Source organism: Mastigoproctus giganteus, chromosome 13, assembly GCF_048544385.1.
Source record: "Mastigoproctus giganteus isolate SK-2022 chromosome 13, ASM4854438v1, whole genome shotgun sequence".
Classification (NCBI taxonomy): Eukaryota; Metazoa; Arthropoda; class Arachnida; order Uropygi; family Thelyphonidae; genus Mastigoproctus; species Mastigoproctus giganteus.
This window is the reverse complement of record NC_143587.1, coordinates 80,327,113-80,354,519: the sequence shown is the minus strand read 5'-3', so window position 1 is coordinate 80,354,519 and position 27,407 is coordinate 80,327,113. Positions and strand designations below refer to the sequence as shown.

General features: G+C 39.9%; 1 protein-coding gene across 1 annotated transcript in view; it reads right to left on the bottom strand.

Annotated features, from left to right (window-relative positions):
* The window catches only part of LOC150076212 (prestin-like), a 402,991-nt gene that overhangs the window by 126,863 nt on the left and 248,721 nt on the right, over window positions 1-27,407 (bottom strand). The window contains exon 11 of the mRNA XM_090387581.1: window positions 10,183-10,260. Within this exon, the coding sequence (XP_090243707.1) occupies window positions 10,183-10,260 (78 nt within the window). The remainder of the gene's footprint in view (window positions 1-10,182; window positions 10,261-27,407) is intronic.

Genomic DNA, 27,407 nt, shown 5'->3' with positions numbered 1-27,407 from the left:
TTTTGGGGAATCTGCAACAAGTCCCCAGTGTTGGTATTTTTTGATTGGTCATTAGGGTCTCTGCATACTTTTTTGTCTCCATTATGATAATTATCCCTACGTTTCTTGTCTTTCGAATTGACTTGATTTTTATTATTTTCAAATCGCCATTTAAGTTTGCAATAACCGAGGTCTTGATTTCTTTGCTTGATTTAGGGGTATCTTCTGTTGCTGGCTTAAGGATGACCAAGTTTGGTTGTGGTAGGAGCATCTTTTTCTGGGCATTTTATGGTATTATATATTTTTTTGTGGTAGAATGCTAGGTATTGTCACATTGTTGGGTGTTTTGGAGCTCCTCACCTCCGAATCCTGCATATGAGGGGGTGCGCTGTTGCAATTGTTTTCCCTGTTTGTCAAGATAGGCTTCCAGTTTTGTTTGTACCTTTTCCTGCAAGAGATGTTCACTGACCAAAATCGATTCCATCTTATTCCATATGGTTATTATTTCTCCACGTAGTCCATTTGTAATCTTGCTTCTGGATTTGGCCATCAGCTGTTCCAGTCGTGTTCGCAGGAAATGCATTTTCTCCAGAGTTATTCCATCTGGGAGCATTGGATCCAGTGAGGGGGGGGGTTGGTTTGTCTGACCCCCCTCCTCGGGATGATCCACCTGGGTAACAGCATTATCACTAGGATCTTTGGCCTCACTAGTATTTCGTGTCGCCCGATCACTCTTGAGGACAGTCTTATTGTATCGTTTTTTGCTCACTAAGCCTGTTCTAGCATCGTCTGTATTGTCAGGTATTGCTTCAGTGTCCTGTATAGTGGGTTCTTGCTGTCGTACAGAGGTTTCCTGGACCTCGATTTCGGGTATTTTCCATTTTCCAGAAAAATGGTAGTTTTTTAGATTAGCAAGATAAAAGAGTAGCAGCTGCAGAGAGGTCTCGAAATTCAGTTGTTTAACACTAGCCTAGTCTGTGGGAAAATTTGTGGCCAAACAGTTTGTCAAATAACTTTTGGGCTGTTCCCCACTGGTCACATGGGGGGGGAGCCCAGGTGTTAAAAAAAAAATTTTTCTCTTTTTTTCTTTCAACCTAAAACAATGGGGCTAATTTCCCCATTGTTTGGGGAAATTAGCCCCATTGTTTTAGGTTAGCCCCACTCTCTTCCTATCATGATGTACAGCACCCCTCAAAATAGGAAGAGAGTTGCAAATCTGCCGTGGTCAATTTTAGGCTTAGTGTTCAGAGAATCTTGTGAAAGTTACATTAGGGGTAAGACATAAAAGTTAAGCATTCTTCAAATTAGTCAATTCTAGTGATCGCTGTGACTCCTATAGCTTTAAAATAGGGTGTCGGCTAGAAGTAGCAGGGAGAAAAGTGCTTAGTAGCAGGAGGTGAACAATTTAAGAGTAGGGAAAGTGACACTGTTGACAAGCCCTGAAGGGGCCGGCCAGTAACGTCAGTGACAACAACAGACAACAAGAGCCAGATTGATGCGCTGATCAAAGAGGACCACTGCATCACAACATGCAAATTGTGCAATGCAGTAAGTATAGGGAAACCTGCTGTGATAACCATCATAAAGGGACCCACCGGGTGCAACATGTTTTGCACCCAGTGGGTCCCGAAAATGTTAACAGATGAGCACAAAGAAGCCCGGAAAGTAGTAGTAGTAGTAGTAGTAGTGGCATGTAATGCAAGAAAGCAAGTGTATGAGCTTATGCAGCATCAGCCAAAAAAAAAAAAAAAAAATCACGCCATTCCCTCCAAATGCCTGTCCAGTTCTTAAATTTATTCAACCTATCAACTTCCACAACGACAGATGGAAGTTTGTTCCAGCAATTAACCACCCTCTGGCTAAAGGCAAATTTCCGCACATCTACTCTACATCTGTCCGAGGCATTTGATGCAAGAAAGCAAGCTTATGCAGCATCAGCCAAAAAAAAAAAAAAAAAAAAAACCCACTTCCACTTCACCCCTCTGTTTGTTCAAAATACCTGTCCAGCTGAGCCTTAAACTTATTTAGGCTATCAACCTCCACCACAAGGGATGGAAGTCTGTTCCACCAACCAACCACTCGCTGGCTAAAGGCAAATTTCCGCACGTCTATCCTACATCTGTCTTTCCTCAATTTGAATTTATGCCCTCTCAGGTGATTTTTCTGAGCTAGAGGAAGAATCCCATCAGCATTGAGCATGCTTAAACCATTCAAGGCTTTATACACCTCTATCAGATCACCTCGCTGGTGCCTAGTCTCCAGACACTGTAATTTGCAAAACTTAAGCCTTTCTTCGTAAGAGCACCCCTTTGTTCCATTCACTAATCTTGTTACCCTTCTCTGTACTCGTTCCAGCAGCTCTACATCCTTCTTGAAATGAGGCCTCCAGACCTGTATACAGTACTCTAGGTGTGGCCTGACCATTGCCTTATACAATGGAATAATCACCTCCTTATCCCTGCTGGAAAAATTCCTGTGTATCATTGACAATACTCAATGAGCTACTCTTGCAGCCCGTCTGCACTGCTCAGAGAACTTCATATCTGCCTGCACAACCACCCCCAAGTCTCTTTCATTCTCTACCACTGTCAGTGTAGTACCACAGAGTTGATACGTTGCTCTGGGGTTGCTGTTTCCCATGTATAGTACTTTACATTTGTCATTGTTAAACTTCATTTGCCACCTCTCAGCCCATCTGCTCAACCTTTCCAGATCCTGTTGCAGCAGCACAGTGTCAGTAGTGTCCTTGACAACCCTGCCAACCTTCGTATCGTCTGCAAACTTGGACGTTAAGCTTGATATACCATCATCAATATCATTTATAAATACAGAAAACAATAATGGACCCAACACTGAACCCTGAGGGACTCCACTAATAACATTAGTCCACGATGAGCAGTATCCATTGATTACCACTCTCTGTCTTCTCCCCCTCAACCACCCCTTTATCCATAGCAGCAATTTGCCTCCAATGTGACACTGCTCCAATTTGTGTAGCAGTCTTCCATGTGCAACAGTATCAAAAGCCTTTCTAAGATCCAAGTATATAATATCAAAGTTATTCCCTGCATCCAGTTCTTTTGTGACTGCATCATAGTATCCAATCAAGTTGATCAGGCAAGACTTCCCCTTAACAAAACCATGCTGTATAAAAATTCCTCCCGTTATCAACGGGATTCAAACTCAGGTCCTCCCTCACCCAGTGTGAGGAAAACCTGAGTTCGAACTGGGGGAGGGAGAACGGCGATTTTATCAACTGTGCTACCCACGAGGACACGAGGTCCTTTCTTAATTTCAATTTATGCCCCCTTATTATTCGTAATCTGAACAAGTGAAAGCATCCCATCACAATTCAGCGTGCTCAATCACTGCGCAGGTGCCTAGTCTCCAGCCACTGTAATTTGCAGAACTTAAGCCTCTCTTGGTAAGAGGATCCCTTCATTCCTCTCACCAATCTTGTTGCCCTTCTCTGTACATGCTCAAGTAAATCTACATCCTTCCTAAAATGAGGCCTCCAGACCTGTACGCAGTACTCAAGGCGTGGCCTGACCATTGCCTTAAAGAGGGACAATTACCTCCTTTTCCCTGCTAGCAAAATTCCTATATATCATTGACAAAACCCCATGACCTGCCCTGACAGCCTGTCTGCATTGCTCAGAAAACTTCATATCTGACTGCACAATTACTCCCAGGTCCTTTTCATTCTCTACCACCTTAAGTGTAGTACCACACAGTTGGTATGTTTCTCTGGGGTTTATTCTACCCATATGCAGTACTTTGCATTTGTCAAGGTCAAACTTCAGTTGCCACTTCTTAGCCCATCTCTCCAAATTATCTAGATCCTGTTGCAGTAGCACACTGCCATTACTGTCATTAACAACCCTGCCAACCTTTGTATCATCTGCAAACTTTGACATTAAGCCTGATATACCTTCATAAATATCATTGATAAATACACAAAACAGCAGTGGTTGTTGTTGTGTTTTTAGGAGCATTAGCAACTAAGGCCATATTGCTCCGGGAATATGCACAGGTCATTCCCTGACCTTTCCACATCCTACGTATTTGGTGGTGATGGGCTCAAATCAAGAAGACTAATGAAGAAGTGTGTGCTACGCACTGCTGGTCCTTCCCACCAGGCTATGGAGGCGCCAAAACAGCAGTGGACCCAACACTGAACCCTGTGGGACTCCACTAATAACATTAGTACACGAAGAGCAGCACCCATTGATTACCACCCCCTGTCTTCTCCCACTTAACCATCCTTTTATGCATTGTAGCAACTTACTCTTAATACCATTCTGCTCCAATTTGTACAATAGTCTTCCATGCACAACAGTGTCAAAAGCTTTCCTGAAATTCAAATATATGATATCAAAATTATTTTTTGCATCCAGTTCCTTTGTAACCACATCATAATATCCTATCAAATTTGTCAGACAAGACTTTCCCTTAACAAACCCATGCTGTGTCTGAATTATTGCTGCAGTCTTGTCTAGATGATCCTGCAATGCATCTTTAACCAGTGACTCCATTATTTTATCCGGGACAGAAGTTAAACTAACTGGTCTGTAATTACTCATGTCACCCTTCGATTCTCCTTTGTGAACTGGGGATACATTTGAACATCTCCAGTCCGTGGGGACCTCCCCTGAGTCCAAGGACACTCTCATAATTATGGCTAAGTGTTTGCTCACTTCCTTTGCTGCCTCCTTTAATATAACTGGATAGATCCCATCCACCCCAGGTGCTTTTCTTATATTTAACTTCAACAATTTCTCCTCCACTCTGCTCTCAGTTATTACAAAATCACTAAGTATCCTGCTACAATTTGATAACCTTCTGCCATTTTCAAACCTTAATAATTCCTCATGTGTGAATGTAGATGCAAAATACTCATTCAGTTTGTTTGCTATCTGAACAGGATCATCAACAGTTGAACCATCGATGTCAAGTGGACCAATCAGATTCAGCCCCTTCCTTTTAGAGTTTATATAAGAAAAGAAATCCTTGCTGTTTTTCTTTGCATCCCTTGCCAAAGATTTCTCGTAATCTGTACAGAACTTCTCCAGCATTACTAGAGTGAAGGAGAGGTTTTTCTTTCACACATAGTCACAGGTGATGAAACCTGGGTCCACCATTATGACACTGAAATGAAGAGACAGTTGATGGAGTAGCACCATCAAAATTCACCATGCAAGAAGTTAAAAGGACAGCCTTCTGTCCGTAAAGTCATGACAACAGTATTTTAGGACAAAGATGTAGTCTTGCTTGTGGACTTTAGCATTAGCATTAGTAGAGGCATTTGATGCAAGAAAGCAAGCTTATGCAGCATCAGCCAAAAAAAAAAAAAAAGTAAAATAAATAAATAAAAAATAACCACTTTCACTTCACCCCTCTGTTCGTTCGAAATACCTGTCCAGCTGAGCCTTAAACTTATTTAGGCTATCAACTTCCACGACAAGGGATGGAAGTCTGTTCCACCTACCAAGCACCTGCTGGCTAAAGGCAAATTTCCGCACATCTATCCTACATCTGTCTTTCCTCAATTTGAATTTATGCCCTCTCAGGTGATTATTCTGAGCAAGAGGAAGAATCCCATCAGCATTGAGCATGCTCAAACCATTCAAGGCTTTGTACACCTCTATCAGATCACCTCACTGGTGCCTAGTCTTCAGACACTGTAATTCGCAAAACTTAATCCTTTTTTCGTAAGAGCACCCCTTTGTTCCATTCACTAATCTTGTTGCCCTTCTCTGTACTCGTTCCAGCAGCTCTACATCCTACTTGAAATGAGGCCTCCAGGCCTATATACAGTAGTCTAGGTGTGGCCTGACCATTGCCTTATACAAGGGAATAATCACCTCCTTATCCCTGCTAGAAAAATTCCTATATATCATTGACAATACACCATGAGCTACTCTTGCAGCCCGTCTGCACTGCTCAGAAAACTTCATATCTTGTGCACAACCACCCCCAGGTCCCTTTCATTCTCTACCACTGTCAGTGTAGTGCGACAGAGTTCATACGTTGCTCTGGGGTTGCTGTTTCCATATGTAGTACTTTACATTTGTCAATGTTAAACTTCATTTGCCACCTCTCAGCCCATCTGCTCAAATTTTTCAGATCCTGCTGCAGTAGCATAGTGTCAGTAGTGTCCTTGACATCCCTGCCAACCTTCATATCGTCTGCAAACTTGGACATTAAGCTTGATATACCATCATCAATATCATTTATAAATACAGAAAACAATAAAGGACCCAATACTGAACCCTGAGGGACTCCACTAATAACATTAGTCCACGATGAGCAGTGTCCATTGATTACCACTCTCTGTCTTCTCCCCCTCAACCACCCCTTTATCCATAGCAGCAATTTGCCTCCAATGCCACACTGCTCCACTTTGTGCAGCAGTCTTCCATGTGCAACAGTATCAAAAGCCTTTCTAAGATCCAAGTATATATTATCAAAGATATTCCCTGCATCCAGTTCTTTTGTGACTGCATCATAGTATCCAATCAATTTGGTCAGGCAAGACTTCCCCTTAACAAAACCATGCTGTGTTCAAGCTATAACTGAAGTCTTGTCTAGATGATCCTGCAGTGCTTCTTTAACCAGTGCCTCCATTAATTTTCCGGGAACAGAAGTTAAACTCACAGGTCTATAATTACTTGTGTCAGCCTTTGATCCTCCCTTGTGAATTGGGGTCACATTTGCACATCTCCAGTCCATGGGTACCTCCCCTGAGTCCAAGGAAGCTCTCATAATTATGGCTAAGGGTTTGCTTACTTCCTTTGCTGCCTCCTTTAATATAATTGGATAGATCCAATCCACCCCGGGTGCCTTTCTTGTGTTTATCTTCAACAATTTCTGCTCCACTTTACTCTCAGTTATTACAAGATTCTCTAGCTTACTGCTAGAGTTGAATACACCTCTGGCATTCCCCTCGCTGAATAACTCCTCATGTGTGAATGTCGATGCAAAATATTCATTTAGTTTGTTAGCTACCTGAGCAGGGTCATCAACAGTTGACCCATCGATATCAAGTGGACCAATCTGATTCATCCCCTTCCTTCTAGAGTTTACATAAGTAAAGAACTCTTTGCTGTTTTTCTTCGCATCCCTTGTCAAGGATCTCTCGTAATCTGCCTTCGCCTGCCTAACCTCCTTTGTAACTTGGTTACAGATCAACTTTTATCTATCATAGGCTTCTGTGTCACGTGTTAATTTGTATGTATCCCATGCATTTTTCTTCTCTGCCATATGCCTCATTAGTTCATCTGACATCCATTTAGGCCTAAACCTTGAACAATATTTCTTAGTTGGTATGAAAAGCCTAGTGACTTCCAAGATAAGTTCTTTGAATGCTTCCCATTTTGAATTTGCTGTTGGTAACATCATCAGTTGTTCCCACTGCATAGAATTTAAATACTGTCTCAGTCCATCGTAGTCACCTTAACGAAAGCAATACCCCTTCCCTTTACCCCTAATGGTAGTTACCTCTTTGTGTAAATCCCACTTCAGCACACTGTGATCACTGCCACCTAGTGGTTCATTTATCTGCAGATTCGTAATGCATGAAGAATCACTACTGATAATCAAATGAAGAGTATTACTCCCTCTAATTGCCTCCCGAACATGCTGATGTAAAAAACAATCGTCCAATAAATCCACAAAAGCCTTGCTAGTGTGTGAGTGACCAGCTCCCAAATTCCAGTCAATATCTGGGAAATTAAAATCCCCCATTATAAGACTCTCTGATTTACTGGCCCACTCTATTTCTCTGTACAGTTTCTTATTATACTCATCAGAGTCATTAGGCCTATAGCACACTCCTACTCTCAATTTTGATCTCCCAATGCTTATGTCACACCAAACTGACTCGACACTACACTGTCCAGCGATGTCGACTGGCTTCACTTCCTTGGATTTTATGTGTTTCTTAACTAATAGCATAACCCCTCCTCCCTTCCTATCCTGGCTATCCTTTCTGTAGACATTGTACTCCCCAAATTCCAGTTCTGCATTCCTTATATTTGTGTGACACCACGTCTCTGAAATCCCAACAATATCTGCCTTTGATGTTTTGAGCAATACCTCAAATTCATCAAATTTATTTACTAAACTCCTAGCGTTGGTGTACACGCAAGTATACATGCACCTGCTCTTCCTCTTAGCCACTCTAACACAACCCATGTGTTCACTTGTACCCTAATGATTCTCAGCAGTCTCTGAAATATCCTGCATCTTATTTTCCAGGCTGCTGCTGATTCCAATAGAAGCAGTGCAAGAATCACTTTCTCCTCTGCCAGTGGCTACTGTTAATCTATTAGTCCTTGTATCCCCCCAATCTAGCAGTTTTCCGACCCACCTAACACTGCCTCGATAGCATCAGCAAATATTCTTGCACCCTTTCTATTTAAGTGTATCCCATCCGTGTAGAAGCAGTCTCTCCTGTTAACAAGTACAGACCAGGCTGAAAAAAATTCTACCTCTTGAGCCCTGCACAATCTTTCCAGGGCCGAATTGATCAACAGGGCTCTCATCCTATACTCCCTCCTATCGTGTCTAGGCAGAATTGCAGACACTTTCAAATTCAACCCTAATTCACGGCTTTTTTTCATCAGTGACCTGTACTTGTTAAGTAATTCCATCGGTCTCCTACTCTTAATATCATTAGTGCCAATGTGTACAACTATATCACCTTTTGTGCCCTTAAACGATGATATCCGCTCTACAATGTCATCAACCTTTGCCCCTGGCAGACATACCCTGGTCCTGTTCCCCCTATCCTTTTTACAAAGCATGTTTCGCGTTTCCCTGACAATAGAGTCACCAACAACTACTAGTTCTTTTGGGACCATCGCATTCTGCCTTCGGGGTTGCCGCTGTGTTGTGTGATGACCAAGTGCAAGCTCTGGCAGAGCGCCTCCGTAGCCAGGTGGGAAGGAGCAGCAGTGCGTAGCACACGCTTCTTGATTAGACCGGGGTTCGAGCCCGTCACCACCAAATACGGAGGATGCGGAAAGGTCAGGGAATGACCACCGCATATCCCGGAGCAATATGGCCTTAGTTGCTAATGCTCCTAAAAACCAAATAACAACAACAACAACAGCAAGCTCTGGCATTGGTATGGGCAGCTGAGAGCTTGATGGGCCCTTCACTTGTAATTCTTCGAGGGCATCCACCCTGTCCTTCAACTGGACTTCTTGGAACTTGGCACCACAGTCAACTCAGATCAATATATGGAAACATTTAAAAAGTTGAAAGCCTGCATCTGTAGAGTTCGACCACACTAAAACCTTAATGAGGTTTTTCGCCATGACAATGCACGGCCCCACATCAGTCTGCGCATGATGGAGGCCATTGCAAAACTGGGGTCTGCTGTTCTTCCTCTCCCCTGTTATAGCCCAGATCTTGCACCTTCTGACTATCACCTCTTTGGCCTGCTGAAAGATGCACTCTGTGGAACCCATTTTGTGGATGATGACCAGCTCAAGCATAGTGTTTGTGAAGCCCTCTGGAGCAAGAGTAAATAAGGACTTTTACAGGATTGGAATGCAGTATCTGGCTCAGAGATGAATGAAAGATGAAAGAATAGAAACTGATGGTGACTTTGGGGAAAACAAGTGTGATTATTATTAATAATTGAGGATTAATTGATGTAAAAGCCATAGATGTAGGAATTAAATTTTCTGAGGAAAAAAATAGGAGGCATTACTTTCGTACCACTCTTCGTATGTAAACTTCAATTTGTTTTAAAGTATATATTTCCTATAATATAACTGGCATATGAAATAAAATCAAATGTTAAATGTATAAAATTATCTACATTTCAGAAATTACAAAGCACACTTTGTTCTTATGTGTTGAGGACAGATAAAGATATTAGAAAAGTTTATTCCTTAATTATTAATAATTATTTTTAATTTAAGAATAATTAATTCTGAAACAATTTTACAAATTAAAAAATCATTTTTACAATTTTTCAATTCTCCAAAATAATTTAAGCATTGAAAATATTCTTAATTATTGAAAATAATTAATATTTATGCCAGCAATAATTTTCAATCACTATAAGAAATAATACGTAATCAGCTTTCATGATACGAATACTCCCAAAAGATAACAGTCATATGATAGATAAAAAATTACATCCTTAAAAAAAATTTTTAAATAAATTTAACAATGGTAAATATTTACCTCAGGCAAGTCTTTAAACAATGGTCCCAAAACTAACAGCACAACCAAGAGTAATGCACAGGAAATTAAACTTGCAATCTGAAATATATAGGTAATTTAAAATTTAAATAAAGAAAATGAAATAAATAGATATATCAACTTTAAAATCAAATTTTTTGTAATCCACACATTAACTTTACAGATAACTTTCATTCATTTTTATACTACTTTTATTATTCAACTTTTGATCACTAGTGAGCAGTAAAACCCCAGTAGCTTAATGTATAGATTTGCTGATGATACAAAGGCTAGTAAAGTGATTAATGAGAGAAATCAGGGTATGCAAGACTTATGGAAATTAGGCAAATGGGCTGATAAGTGGCAACTGAGATTAAATGCAACATTTGGATGCCAGTAGCCCTCAGAATACACCAATTGGGAAAAAAAAAACCACATCACACTCAGAATAGTGGAGAACAAAAAAAAATTGGGGGAGTAATTTTACAGTTCTATGAAGTTCTCCTTGGTTCTGGGAAACTTCCCAGGGGCATTGGTCTCATGCCACCAAGCGCATCCATGGGTTGCGGATAGTGAAATGGCCTTCAGTGAGGGTTTGCTATGAATAAACGCAAGTGAATAAACAGTTGTAGACAATGGGATGGTATTCATTACCAGGAAGTGGTAGAGTAGACTGTGGCAGGTCTACCTCTATAAAAAGCTACAAAATTCCTATGCCGATGGATGTGACATGGTGAGGGTTGGCCCCCATCAAATAAGATAACAACAGCCGGATATTGGGGCAGCAACAACATTCTTCCTTACCAGTGGAAGATTACAAAAGTGACAACAGTGGAATGGAAAAGTGGCAGGTGGAGGATCAGAAGTCTGAGAAATGGCTGGTGCACCCAACCCCATAGAGGGCCATTGCTGGCAAGGAAGGCAATGGGAAACCACCTTGTATATCTAACCCTAAGAGCTTCGCAGCAGAAACAAGACTGAACAGGCAGATGCTGTGAGTGTCATTATTGGCAGAAGTAACAAAGCTGCTGAGGTCATAAACCAGCAAAGACCTTGTAATAAATATCCATTTATGAGATTGGCACATGGAATGTAAGAACAATGTTGAGGAAAGGGAAACTCAAAAATGAGAAGAGATAAATGAAGAAAAATAGACTGAATATATTAGGTATAACAGAGACTAGATGGAAAGATGAGGGAGACTTCATGAGTGAAGATATAAGGGTTAATATACAAAGGAAGGAATGACAGCCAGTGAGGAGTAGTACTAATGATATCAAGAGTAGGAGACCGGCAGAATTGCTTAACAGGTACAGGTCACTGTTGAAAAAAAGCCGTGAAATAGGGTTGAATTTGAAAGTGTCTGCAATTCTGCCCAGATACGATAGGAGGGAGTATATGATGAGAGCCTTGTCGATCAATTCGGCCCTGGAAAGTTTGTGCAAGGCTCAAGGGGTAGAATTTTTTTCAGCCTGGACTGTACTTGTTAACAGGAGAGATTGCTTCTACAGGGATGGGATACACTTAAATAGAAAGGGTGCAAGAATATTTGCTGATGCTATTGAGGCAGTGTTAGGTGGGTCAGAAAACTGCTAGCTTGGGGGAGACAAAGACGAATAGATTAACAGTAGCCACTGGCAGAGGTGAAAGAGAGTCTTGCACTGCTTCTATTGGAATGAGCAGAAGACTGAAAAACAAGATGCAGGATATTTCAGAGACTGCTGGGAGTGATTGTAGTACAAGTAAACACATGGGTTGTGTTAGGGTAACTAAGAATAGAAATAGGTGCATGTATACTTGCGTGTACACCAATGCTAGGAGTTTAGTAAATAAATTTGATGAATTTGAGGTATTTGCTCAAAACATCAAAGGCAGATATTGTTGGGATATCAGAGACGTGGTGTCACACAGATATAAGGAATGCAGAACTGGAATTTGGGGAGTACAACATCTACAGAAAGGATAAACTGGATAGGAAGGGAGGAGGGGTTATGCTATTAGTTAAGATATACATAAAATCCAAGGAAGTGAAGCCAGTGGACATCGCTGGACAGTGCAGTGTCGAGTCAGTTTGGTGTGACATAAGCATTGGGAGATCAAAATTGAGAGTAGAAGTGTGCTATAGGCCTAATGACTCTGATGAGTATAATAAGAAACTGCACAGGGAAATAGAGTGGGCCAGTAAATCAGAGAGTCTTATAATGGAAGATTTTAATTTCTCAGATATTGACTGGAATTTGGGGGCTGGTCACTCACACACTAGCAAGGCTTTTGTGGATTTATTGGATGATTGTTTTCTACATCAGCATGTTCGGGAGGCAACTAGAGGGAGGAATACTCTTGATTTGATTATCAGCAGTGATTCTTCATGCATTAAGAATCTGCAGATAAATGAACCACTAGGTGGCAGTGATCACAGTGTGCTGAAGTGGGATTTACTCAAAGAGGTAACTACCATTAGGGGTAAAGGGAAGGGTTATTGCTTTCGTAAAGGCGACTACGATGGAATGAGACAGTATTTAAATTCTATACAGTGGGACCAACTGATGATGTTACCAACAGCAAATGCAAAATGGGAAGCATTCAAAGAACTTATCTTGGAAGCTACTAGGCTTTACATACCAACTAAGAAATATTGTTCAAGGTTTAGGCCTAAATGGATGTCAGATGAACTAATGAGGCATATGGCAGAGAAGAAACATGCATGGGATACATACAAATTAACACATGACACAGAAGCCTATGATAGATACAAGTTGATCTGTAACCAAGTTACAAAGGAGGTTAGGCAGGCGAAGGCAGATTACGAGAAATCTTTGGCAAGGGATGCAAAGAAAAACAGCAAAGAGTTCTTTACTTATGTAAACTCTAGAAGGAAGGGGATGAATCAGATTGGTCGACTTGATATCGATGGGTCAACTGTTGATGATCCTGCTCAGGTAGCTGACAAACTAAATGAATATTTTGCATCGACATTCACACATGAGGAGTTATTTAGCGAGGGGAAAGCCAGAGGTGTATTCAACTCTAGCAGTAAGCTAGAGAATCTTGTAATAACTGAGAGTAAAGTGGAGGAGAAATTGTTGAAGATAAACACAAGAAAGGCACCCAGGGTGGATGGGATCTATCCAGTTATATTAAAGGAGGCAGCAGAGGAAGTAAGCAAACCCTTAGTCATAATTATGAGAGCTTCCTTGGACTCAGGGGATAATTATGAGAGCTTCCTTGGACTCATTGGGGTCACATTTGCACATCTCCAACTGGAGATGTGCAAATGTGACTCCAATAATGGACCCAACACTGTGACCCCAATAATGGACCCAACACTGAGCCCTGAGGGACTCCACTGCTCGTCGTGGACTAATGTTATTAGTGCAGTCCCTCAGGGCTCAGTGTTGGGTACATTATTGTTCTCTGTATTTATAAATGATATTGATGATGGTATATCAAGCTTTATGTCGAAGTTTGCAGATGATACAAAGGTAGGCAGGGTTGTCAAGGACACTACTGACACTATGCTGCTGCAACAGGATCTGGAAAGGTTGAGCAGATGGGCTGAGAGGTGGCAGATGAAGTTTAACATTGACAAATGTAAAGTACTACACATGGGAAACGGCAACCCCAGAGAACGTATCAACGCTCTCGTACTACACTGACAGTGGTAGAGAATGAAAGGGACCTGGGGGTGGTTGTGCAGGCAGATATGAAGTTCACTGAGCAGTGCAGACGGGCTGCAAGCGTAGCTTATGGTGTATTGTCAATGATATATAGGAATTTTTCTAGTAGGGATAAGGAGGTGATTATTCCCTTGTATAAGGCAATGGTCAGGCCACACCTAGAGTATTGTATACAGGTCTGGAGGCCTCATTTCAAGAAGGTTGTAGAGCTGCTGGAGCGAGTACACAGAAGGGCAACAAGATTAGTGAATGGAACAAAGGGGTGCTCTTACGAAGAAAGGCTTAAGTTTTGCAAATTACAGTGTCTGGAGACTAGGCACCAGCAAGGTGATCCGATAGAGGTGTATAAAGCCTTGAATGGTTTGAGCATGCTCAATGCTGATGGGATTCTCCCTCTTGCTCAGAATAATCACCTGAGAGGGCATAAATTCAAATTGAGGAAAGACAGATGTAGGATAGACGTGCGGAAATTTGCCTTTAGCCAGCGGGTGTTTGGTTGGTGGAACAGACTTCCATCCTTTGTCGTGGAAGTTGATAGCCTAAATAAGTTTAAGGCTCAGCTGGACAGGTATTTTGAATGAACAGAGGGGTGAAGTATAAGTGGTTTTTTTTTTTGCATCAAATGTCTCTACTAATGCTAGATGCAAGAAATGCTTGCTTTATTTGCATCAAATGCCTCTACTAATGCTAATGCTAACTAATGCTAATACTTTTAGATAAAAATGCACAGAAAAGCCTCAAGAAAGTGATGCAAGTTAGCAACAGGATTATATCTATAAGATTAAAGGCTGTCATATCAAGATTTATTGATTATGCAAGTATATTCACCTACATCTGTTCATATACCTCATGTTTGTTTGTTTGTTATTTGGTTTTTAGGAGCATTAGCAACTAAGGCCATATTGCTCCGGAATATGTGGTGGTCATTCCCTGACCTTTCCGCATCCTCCGTATTTGGTGGTGACGGGCTCGAACCCTTTTCTAATCAAGAAGCGTGTGCTACGGACTGCTGCTCCTTCCCACCTGGCTACGGAGGTGCCCATATACCTCATCTTCAGCCATACTGAGGATGAAGTATATGAGCCATATGAACAGATGGAGAGAATAATGGAAGAAGAACTGGGGAGTGGCAGATGCATGATCATTGTAATGGGAGATTGGAATGATGTCCTTAGTGAAGGAAGAGAAAGAGATGAGGTTGGAGACTATGGACTTGGGACAAGGAATGAGAGGGACAAGAAGATGTTAGAATTTTGCAAAAGAAGAGAGATGTTCATATCAAACACATGGTTTAGACAGAAGAAAAGAAGAAGGTACACTTGGAGAAGACCAGGGGATGTTGACAGGCACCAAATTGACTATATTTTAGTCCACAAAAGGTACAGGAATGCTGTGAAGAATTCACATAGCTATCTGGGTGCAGATGCCAACTCTGACCACAATCTGGTAGCGGTGAAAATGAAGCTTACAGTTAAGGGAATAAAATAAGAAGCTCAAGAAAAAGAAGTAAATGGAATTTGGATGTGCTGAAGACTGCACTAGCTGGAGATTTTAGGGGCAATGGACAGGGAGACTGTGGAGCGGAGGAAATAGAAGAAGTGGAGAAGAGATGGGAAAGGTTTAAAAAGATTTTAGTAGGAGTAGCAAAAAGCAAATTAGGTACAGTATATCAGAAAAGGATAAGGAAACCATGGATCACAGAAGAAATGATAGATAAAATGGAGAAGAGGAGAAATTGAAGCACCAAAATTCAGAAGAGGCAAGGATTAAATAATGAACTTAGAAGGGCAACAGATGAAGCAAGAAAAAATGATCGGAAGAACAGTGCAGAGAACTAGAGGAAATGGCAAGAGGAAGTGATCTAATGTTTGAAAAACTCAAGAGCTTAATAGTAGAATATAGAATAAGAATAACAAGAAAAAATAGAATAACAAGTAGAATAAGACTAGTGGAAAGATAAAAGATAAGAACAGAAAAATTCTATGTGACAAAGAACATATAAGGAGAAGTGGAAGGAATATACAGAAGAGCTATAATATGATAAAACAAATAAACCAAAAGTCTTACCTGTGACATCAGAAAATGAAGAAGAGACCATAGGGCCGAAATTATTAAGAGAAGAATTTGAAAAGGCAGTGGCCTCATTAAAAAGAGGGAAGGCAGTTGGACTGGATGACATAACAGCACAAATTATAAAAGGATTTGGAGAAGAGGCAAAGAAAGAATTGTTCAGGATTTGTGGGAAAATCTATGAATGTGGAAGCTGGCCCAAAGACTTTCTAAAATCCATAATTATCCCATTAGAAAAGAAGAAGAGTGCAACAAACTGTACCGACTATAGGACAATCAGTTTAATTTCTCATTCCTCAAAACTTTTACTAAATATTCTCTCAGAATGCATTAAAACAAAAACGAAAGAGTGTGAATTCATAGATCAGTTTAGAGAAGGATGTGGGACTAGAGAGGCAATAGGAATATTAAGAACACTAGCAGAAAGAAGCATGGGAATAGGAAAAGATCTGGAAATCTGTTTTGTTGATCTCAAAAAGGCTTTTGACAGAGTGAATTTGGTTAAGCTGATGGAAGTACTAGAAAAGGTTGGCCTAGATAAAAGAGATATAAAACTAATTTGGTAACTTTACATGGGACAACCAAGGTGTTTGGTTCGGATTGATGGAGAGGATTCAGAACAAGTAAAGATCAGTAGGAGTGTAAAGCAAGGATGTTCCATGTCCCCCTTACTATTTAATGTGTATATATATATATATATATATATATATACACACACACAGAAGCATTGATGAAAGAGTACAAAGAAGAGCAGAAAGGAGGTGTAAAAGTATGAGGGGAGAAGATAAAGACAATAAGATTTGCAGATGACCAGGTCTTGATTGCTAATAATAAGGACAGACCTCCTTGGATATCTTGAACAGCAAAGTAAAGGAGTACAATATGAAGATTAACAGCAAGAAAACCAAGATAAAGTTAATTTCAAAGTAGCCAGGAAGAAGAATCACTGTAGATGGAATAAGATTGGAACAGGTGGGCAAATACAGATACTTAGGAAACAATGAGAGAAAATGGGAAAAGTCTGGAGGAAATAAAAACAAGAATTGCAATGGGCAGAGAGGCATTTACTAATAAAAAAGAACTATTGAGAAGAAGTTTCAAGAAGGAATTATGAAAGCAAATGGTGAAAACATTAATATGGACTATTGTACTTTATGGCTCAGTGACATGGACTATGGAAAGAGAGGAGATCAGACGGCTAGAAGCTTTCGAGATGTGGGTGTGGAGGAGAATGGAAAGGGTGAAATGGTTGGACAGAGTGAGTAATAAGGAAGTTTTGAGGAAAGTAAGAGAAGAGAGAATGTTAATAAAAGAACTAAGAAGAAGACAAAAGAACTTTATTGGACATGTTTTGAGAAGAGAAAACATGCTTGCTAAGGAAAGTGATAGAAGGGATGATGTGTGTGGAAGAGAGCTGTTGGAAGAAGGAGAATTGGAATGATGGATTGGATTGGATGGGAAGAGGAAATTATGCAGGAATTAAAAGGAAAGCACAAGATAGAGAAAAATGGCATCGATGGAGCTCTGAACCTGGCTGTGGGCAGAGAACTTGAAGAAGAAGAAGTTCTCAGAGCAGTGCAAACAGACTTCTAGGATAGCTCATGGGGTCAGTTATATTTACTCCCAGGGGCTCACATCTGGTAAGCATGGGCTTGGCACACCCAAGGTCCTGAGCTGGATGTCATCATTCTTCCCTTTCTTGGTGATTCCTTTCTACTTCTGACTCTCTCTCTCTCTCTCTCTCTCTCAGGGTAACTTGGGAAGTTTTTTTTGGCTGGTGCAGCATAAGCCTCAGGTTTCCTTGCACCATATGGCTAATAATAATAATAATAATATATAGTAGCTTTGTCAGCAGGGAAAGGAGGTGATTATCCCATTGTACAGAGTTGGAACTAGGCAATCCTATGCCTGGGGCAAAAGTGTTATAAGTACGCCCCCCCCATTATATGCAGGTAGTTAATCTTTCAGTGGAGCAGCTCGGGTCATTGATGCCCGGGGGCAACATGTCTTCCTGGCAACCCCTGATTGTGATAGATAATTCCTTCAGTTTTCGACCCTATAAAGTTTGGTGCCCAGAGGACCCCCCCCCCCCGATTCCCCCCTTTCTACGGCCTCTGCAATCTTTATGAATTTATAAACATTACTATTGCAACGGTCTACGATTTGCATATATTTATTAATAAAATAATTTAAATAATACAATGAATATAACAAAACAAAAATATCAAAGAAAAAGAAACTTACAAATATTTGTTTATATCTACAGAGAATTCAATTCTATATAAACTACAAAGAAAGTACATATAACTACAAAGAAATTAGAAAACCAGATAGTTTATGTTTATATAGCTAGTATAAAATTATGGAAACAAAATATTGTAAAATATAGTGCTGTTAACATTGTAACATAAATTAAAAATATGCAATGAAGGTGTATTGTTTTAATTGAATTTTTTTCTTCCTTTGAAGGACCTTTCACAAGAAGCTACTGTTACAGGCAAGGTAAGAAAAATTCATAATGCTATTTCTATATTTAGATAAGATTCTATTAGACAATACTCATGAACAAATTGGAGAAATTGTAAAGGGGTTACAGATTTTATATCCTGATTTTTCAAATATCTGTTGAAATATCAGGAGATATTTGAAAATTTTGTTTGTCTTCCAGTGCTAACCACTGGAGGACAAGTCAAAAGCTCAGAGGCATGATGTCACAAAACAGGCCATATTTTATAGAAGTTGGTAATTGGATTTCTCTGTTAATTTCGAAATTTGTAAAACACTGTTCCTCCCTGATATTTTTTTCTGTAAGTGATTATAAATCCCGAATTTATAATTTTTTTCACTTTTTCCTTTTTTTTTTCAATTTTATTATCCGTTATTATCCGTGTCGGGAATACACCTTAATTTTTTGACTGGCTATAGAAAGCAGTTGACTAGCATGACTTCTCGGTGGCTGCATAAGTCTTATATTCCACTTTTAACTTTAACTTGGTGCATTATGGCCTTAGCTGCCAATGAGCCATTAAAACCCAAACCAACCAACCAACATTCTACTTACATTGTGGAATGGTAAACCCTTTAACCCTTAATATGCAATTTCTAATTGCTTAAATTGCCTAAAGGCCAGAGGTGGAAACAAAGCGTACAAAGTTAAGTCTGTCATAATCCGTTCATTATATGGAAATTTTCTTCATTCTTTAGAAACTTTTAAATGTAATTACCAAAAAGAATTCAAAAAATTCGCTATAAAGAAGTTCGTTAAACATAGGTCCAACTGTAATTAAATCAAAAATGAAGCAATTTTAAAATATATAATTGGTTGGATGCACCCTTAAAATGCTGCACCTAGGACTGGCACCCCACTTGCCCCCACCCTAGTTGCAGCTCTGCCATTGTATAGGGCAATGGTTAAGTGCACCATAAGTATACACCTAGACCTGTATGCACCTTGCATACAGGTCTACAAGTCACATTTTAGGAAGGATGTAGAGCTACTGGAACAGGTGCAGAGAAGGGCAACAAGATTAGTCAGGGGCACAAAAGGGGTACTCTTACCAAGAAAGACTTCAATTTTCAAATCTCGGTAACTGTAAAGTAGGCAACTGCAAGAAGATCAGATTGAATGGTTTAAGGCTTTAAATAGACACATGGGGCATAAATTTAAATTGAAAAAGGATGGTTGCAAGAGAGATGTGCAAAAATTTGTGGCCAGAGAGTGATTGTTGGAACAAGCTGCCATGTGGTGTTGTAGAAATTGGTTTTGTTCAATTGGGTAACTTGAATAAATTTAAGATTAGACAAATTATTAAAAAGGATGTACAGAAGATGCGGTTTTTGTTTTTTTTTTGGCTGATACCGTATAAGCTTGTTTCATGAATTATTTGCCACTACAAATACTAAAGAGTCAATTTTCAGTCACCATTTTCTACATTAACAACATTTTTATATTTCCCTTCACCTCTTTCAGATTTGAAGGTGCAATCCATTGCAAGGTAGTGAACATTTCACTGGAAAATTTGAAGGTAGCTGTGGAAAACAATGCTCCATTTTCATTACTAACTAGAAAATAATTGTGAACACATGGAGATCTGATCATCAATAAAGATCGGAAAAAAAAGTTTAACTTTGTTATTTTCTAAATTGATTACTTTGCGTGCACTCTGGTGACCAAATTTCAAATCAGTTTTTTTTAATGTTTAGAAACTGATCCCATATATACTGATTACAATGCGAAAAAAATTTTTTTCAATATGACCTACAGTTTTCAATTAATTATTTTTTAAAAGCAAGAATAACTTTATATCCACTCTGTACTTTAAACATAGAACATATTTACAAACAAATATTTGCTTATAGTGTCTGGGCACATCTTGCAGACATTTATTTATCCACAATAGAAAAACAGATTCAGTCTTCTCTTCTTTTACATGTAAGAAACATGTTCAGGAAACATGAACATGACATGAACATAAGAAACATGACGATGGCTGCTAAGCTGACTATTAAAATGGTACTTAGCATATATTTTCCTTAAAGATCCAGACTTTTCAACTCTTCATACTGCAAAGCTGCATCTAATCACTTACGGCAGAATGGAACGATTTGGTCAGAGATTTGGACCTCTCCAAAATCAAGGCTCAATTACTAGGATCATGGTTTCAGCAGTGGAATCTTCTTGAAAAGGGTGTCAAGATGTCTTTTTATAGGAAGAGGCAATATAAGATAATGACCTATTACTCCATGGATGGTGCTTTGGTTTATTGTAGCAACGTCTAGGAATTAATGAAAGGGTTACATCTGGAGCACATCCCTGAGCAGTAGAGGCTTTTCATTGATCCATCCAAGGTCAGTTTGAAAGCAGTTTTACTTCATAATGGAAATAAGTGTCCATCTATACCATTGGCTCCTGAAATTCACATGAAGGAAACATACGAGAACCTAGAGGTTCTTTTGCAAAACATATGCTATCAAGAATACAAATGGAATATCTGTGCCAACCTAAAAGTGGTAGCTTTTCTGATTCATTTGCAAGGTGGATACACTAAATACTGCTGCTTTTTATGCAAGTGGGACCTGAGCAGAGGATTGCCACTACAGGGTAAAAAAATGACCAGACTGTTCAGAAACTATACCATTCTAGAAAAATGTAACACACTCCTTTGGTGGATAAGTCAAAAAATCTATTTACCTCCACTTTTTGACTTTAGTCCCTTCTCCTTTAAAATTGGTGGGTGCTACAGCAATATCATTACCATGTTTGAATTAAGCAACATCAAATATACAAGAATCACCCTGAAATTTAATAGGAAACGAAAAAAAATGTTTTTTTTTTTTGCCGACCAGTGTAGTCAAAGCAACAATGTAATGGGTCTAGAGAGAGAACAAGCGATGGTGTTAGCAAGCAGTAGAGGAAAAAGAGCTTACTGTGACTAGGGCTAAGGATCTAACAGGAACCAGGATAGCATGGAGAAAAATAATGTGCCTGTACACTCCTGAGCCAGTTTAGTTCCAAAAACCCTCAAATTCAGTTCTATTGTTGTTATTGTTATTTGGTTTTTAGGAGCACTAGCAACTAAGGCCATATTGCTCAGGGATATGCAGTGGTCATTCCCTGACCTTTCCGCATCCTCCGTATTTGGTGGTGATGGGTTCGAACCCCGGTCTAATCAAGAAGCATGTGCTGCTCCTTCCCACCTGGCTACGGAGGTGCCAATTCAGTTCTAGTGAGTCAAATCTTAATAATGAATTAAGTTACATAACAGTAACCCTTCATAAAATACAATACCATATTAAGTGTTATAATTATATTCAAAATCTTATTAAATTTAAATATTCAAAATCTTATTAAATTTAAATATTCAAAATCTTATTAAATTTAAATATTAAAAATCTTATTAAATTTAAGATTTAATAAGAGAGTTCCAAATATAAATTCACTGTATTTTAATAGCAGTCCAAACATCACAAGAAACAGAAGCTACAACAGGATTTCCATAATATGGATGTTTATTTAATTTTTGTGTTTGTGTGCAAGACTTTACAATTAAAAAACACCCAACACCCCATAAGTACACTATCTGTGATAAGAATGCAATGGTAATATGCTGGAAGCATGAAAACATACTATGGAACCTCTCCAACAGACTAGAGCATATCGTCATGAAAGAAGTTTTATTAGTAATTATAGGTTAAGTGAAGCATTTAAGTTTTAAATGCACCATTTATAAAAAAATAGATCATTACCTAACAAAACTTTTTTTCAAGAGGAAGCAATACCCTTGTTTTGGTTATCAGCAATGATTTTTCATGCATGAAGAACCTGCAGGTACAAGGGGCATTCAATAAATTATCTACCTAAGGTACTTCCCATAGTTATTCAATATTTCAAAGATTCATGATTTATCATGTTCCTACATATCTCAACTTGAATCACACTAATTTTGATCCCACTATGCTTGTAGGTTGTACTGCTGTAATAGAAAGAAGCAAGACATCTGTATCAAATTATGGATTTGCTGAAACTGGAGAATCATTCAGTTAGGAAGTTTCTCACCAAAGAAGGAAATGGGCCAAAGGCCATTCATGAAAGGATGGTGGCTGTATGGCAACAGTGCACCTTCAGAATACCAGGTGAAATTCTGGTCAAAACAATTTAAATGGGGTAGAGTCCATCGAAGATGATCCATGTCCAGGAAAGCCTATGACCCATGTTTAGTCTCTAGAGCAAAGTTTCCGGCACCCCCTACCCCCATACTTCTCCTTCAACCCATGCACGGTACTAAGTACTATAGGTTTTGATGCCTTTCGTGTTTGGGGTTTCCATAAAAAAAAAAAAAAAAAAAATGACAGCAACCACTCCAGTAATGTGCCAAGCTGTGGAAACCCTTGTGCTGAATGACAGACATTTAAAGGTGTCCCAAATCTCTAGGGAAGTGACATATCTGCAGGAACAGTTATAACCATCTTCCATGAACATCTGCGGATGAGTAAGGTCAATGCAAGGTAGATCCCCATATTTCTCACTGATATGCAGAAGAAATTCAGAGTACAGTGCTGTGAGGAGAATTTAGAGTTTTATGGAAGGGATCCTAAAATTTTCATCTCCAGAATTGTTATGGGTGATGAAACATGGATTATCACTGGGATCCTGAGACCAAGCAAGAATCAATACAGTGGAAGCACATGGGTTCTGCCCCACCCAAAAAATTTTGGACACAACCTTCAACTGGCAAGATTATGGGCACCATTTTTTGTGATGCTGAGGGAATTTTGTACATTCACTACTTGGAACACAAGGAGACAGTCACTGGGGAGCCATATGCATCCCTACTGTACAACCTAAGGGATGTCACAAAGAAAAAATGCCATGGAAAACTTTCCAGAGGTGCTGCTTCTTCATGACAATGGGTTATCAATGGGCACTGCTCTTCGTGGACTAATGTTATTAGTGCAGTTCCCTATGGTTCAGTGCTGGGACCGTTGTTGTTTTCAATATTTATCAATGATATTGATGAAGATGTATCAGGCTTAATGTCTAAGTTTATAGATGATACAAAGGTCGACAGGGTGGTTAATGACAGTCATCAGGGTGAGCTACTGCAACAAGATCTGGGAAAGTTGGGTTGATGGGCAGAGAGATGGCAGTTGAAGTTTAACAATGATAAAAGCAAGGTACTGCACTTGGGTAGCAGCCAGAGTAACTTATCAGCTGTGTGGTACTATACACTCAATGTAGTGGAAAATGAAAGAGACCTGGGGGTAATTCTGCAGTCAGATATGAAGCTCTCTGAGCAGTGCAGACAGGCTGTTAGGGGAGCTCATGGTTTTGTTAATGATATACAGAAACTCTGCTCATAGGGATAAGGAGGTGATTATCTCTTTGTATGAGGCCACCTCACTTTAGGAAGAATGGAGATCTGCTAGAATGGATGCAGAGAAGGGTACCCAGACTGGTCAAAGGAACAAAAGGGTGCAGTTACCAAGAAATGCTTCAGTTCTGCAAATTGTAGCATTATTGCAGTAGCATTAGCATTAGTAGAGGCATTTGATGCAAGAAAGCAAGCTTATGCAGCATCAGCCAAAAAAAAAAAAAAAAAAAAAAAACCACTTCACTCCTCTGTTCGTTAAAAATATCTGTCCAGCTGAGCCTTAAACTTATTTAGGCTATCAACTTCCACGACAAGGGATGGAAGTCTGTTCAACCAACCACCCGCTGGCTAAAGGCAAATTTCCGCATGTCTATCCTACATCTGTCTTTCCTCAATTTGAATTTATGCCCTCTCAGGTGATTATTCTGAGCGAGAGGAAGAATCCCATCAGCATTGGGCATGCTCAAACCATTCAAGGCTTTATACACCTCTATCATATCACCTCGCTGGTGCCTAGTCTCCAGACACTATAATTTGCAAAACTTAAGCCTTTCTTCATAAGAGCACCCCTTTGTTCCATTCACTAATCTTGTTGCCCTTCTCTGTACTCGTTCCAGCAGCTCTACATCCTTCTTGAAATGAGGCCTCCAGACCTGTATACAGTACTCTAGGTGTGGCCTGACCATTGACTTATACAAGGGAATAATCACCTCCTTATCCCTGCTAGAAAAATTCCTATATATCATTGACAATACACCATGAGCTACTCTTGCAGCCTGTCTGCACTGTCCAGAGAACTTCATATTTGCCTGCACAACTACCCCCAGGTCCCTTTCATTCTCTACCACTGTCAGTGTAGTACCACAGAGTTGATACGTTGCTCTGGGGTTACTGTTTCCCATGTGTAGTACTTTACATTTGTCAATGTTAAACTTCATTTGCCACCTCTCAGCCAATCTGCTCAACCTTTCCAGATCCTGTTGCAGCAGCATAGTGTCAGTAGTGTCCTTGACAACCCTGCCTACCTTTGTATCGTCTGCAAACTTCGACATTAAGCTTGATGATACCCTCATCAATATCATTTATGAATACAGAAAACAATAATGGACCCAACACTGAGTGCTGAGGGACTCCACTAATAACATTAGTCCACGACGAGCAGTGTCCATTGATTACCACTCTCTGTCTTCTCCCCCTCAGCCACCCCTTTATCCACAGCAGCAATTTGCCTCCAATGCCACACTGCTCCAATTTGTGCAGTAGTCTTCCATGTGCAACAGTATCAAAAGCCTTTCTAAGATCCAAGAATATAATATCAAAGTTATTCCCTGCATCCAGTTCCTTTGTGACTGCATCATAGTATCCAATCAAACTGGTTGGATAATATCAAAGTTATTCCCTGCATCCAGTTCCTTTGTGACTGCATCATAGTATCCAATCAAACTGGTTGGATAATATCAAAGTTATTCCCTGCATCCAGTTCCTTTGTGACTGCATCATAGTATCCAATCAAACTCGTCAGGCAAGACTTCCCCTTAACAAAACCATGCTGTGTCCGAGCTATAGCTGAAGTCTTGTCTAAATGATCTTGCAGTGCTTCTTTAACTAGTGCCTCCATTAATTTTCCTGGAACAGAAGTTAAACTCACAGGTCTATAATTACTTGTGTCAGCCTTTGATCCTCCTTTGTGAATTGGGGTGACATTTGCACATCTCCAGTCTGTGGGTATCTCCCCTAAGTCCAAGGAAGCTCTCATAATTATGGCTAAGGGTTTGCTTACTTCCTTTGCTGCCTCCTTTAATATAACTGGATAGATCCCATCCACCCCGGGTGTCTTTCTTGTGTTTATCTTCAACAATTTCTCCTCCTCTTTACTCTCAGTTATTACAAGATTCTCTAGCTTACTGCTAGAGTTGAATACACCTCTGGCTTTCCCCTCGCTAAATAACTCCTCATGTGTGAATGTCGATGCAAAATATTCATTTAGTTTGTTAGCTACCTGAGCAGGATCATCAACACTTGACCCATCAATATCAAGTGGACCAATCTGATTCATCCCCTTCCTTCTAGAGTTTACATAAGTAAAGAACTCTTTGCTGTTTTTCTTTGCATCCCTTGCCACAGATTTCGTAATCTGCCTTCGCCTGCCTAACCTCCTTTGTAACTTGGTTACAGATCAACTTGTATCTATCATAGCCTTCTGTGTCATGTGTTAATTTGTATGTATTCCATGCATATTTCTTCTCTGCCATATGCCTCATCAGTTCATCTGACATCCATTTAGGCCTAAACCTTGAACAATATTTCTTAGTTGGTATGTATAGCCTAGTAGCTTCCAAGATAAGTTCTTTGAATGCTTCCCATTTTGCATTTGCTGTTGGTAACATCATCAGTTGGTCCCACTGTATAGAATTTAAATACTGTCTCAGTCCATCGTAGTCGCCTTTACGAAAGCAATAACCCCTTTCCTTTACCCCTAATGGTAGTTACCTCTTTGAGTAAATCCCACTTCAGCACACTGTGATCACTGCCACCTAGTGGTTCATTTATCTGCAGATTCTTAATGCATGAAGAATCACTGCTGATGATCAAATCAAGATTTGATTATCAGCAGTGATTGATTATCAGCGGTCTCCTAGTCTTGTAACCAAATAACAAACAAACAAGCAAGCAGTAGTCCCTGTGGGGAGATCTGATTGAGGTATTTAAGGCCTTGAATGGATTGAGTAAGTTAAATGCTGATAGTATTCTTCCTTTTGCTGAGACTACACATACGAGGGGCAAATTCAAGTTGATAATGGATGGTTTCAGGATAGATGTGGAGAAGTTTACCTTCAGCCAGCAGGTGGTTGATTGTCGAAACAAATTTCAATCTGTTACTGTGGAAGTGAGTGGTTTGAATAAATTCAAAGAACTAGGCAAGTGTGTAGTTTTTTTGGCTGATGCTTTATAAGCTTACTTTCTTTCTTGCATCAGTTGTCACTACTAATACTAATTGTATTTTAGCAAAAATTTCACGAGCAGGAATTTCCTCAAATTTCAGATATGCAGACTCCACTATAAATTAGCCAATAACTCCATTCATCATATTTTGATTTCCCCTCTACTAGTAGAATTCAATCAGCTCCATCTAGCTCTAACGTGTGCCTGTAGGCCCAATGTAGCTGAGGGATCAGCATGAGAGTGCAGTAGCATGTGCATTTAAGTGGACAAGTAAAGTTGTTGTTGTTTTGGTTTTTAGGAGCATTAGCAACTAAGGCCATATTGCTCCGGGGATATGCGGTGGTCATTCCCTGACCTTTCTGCATCCTCCGTATTTGGTGTTCATGGGCTCAAACCTCGGTCTAATCAAGAAGCGTGTGCTACGCACTGCTGCTCCTGCCCACCTGGCTATGGAGGCACCGAAAAGTAAAGTGTAAAGTGTGTTAGTTGTCTGACGGCACCAGGGCTTTTCTCCTATCTCTGTGTTGTGTACTATGTGTAACACAGAACTCCGTGGAGGCCAGAGATTTAAAAAGTTGGTTGTTTCTTTGACCATTTAGCCATAGGGGCCCCTATTGCGACTCACTGTTGCCTACACTTTGCCACGGGGAGGCAGGTCAGGACCCAG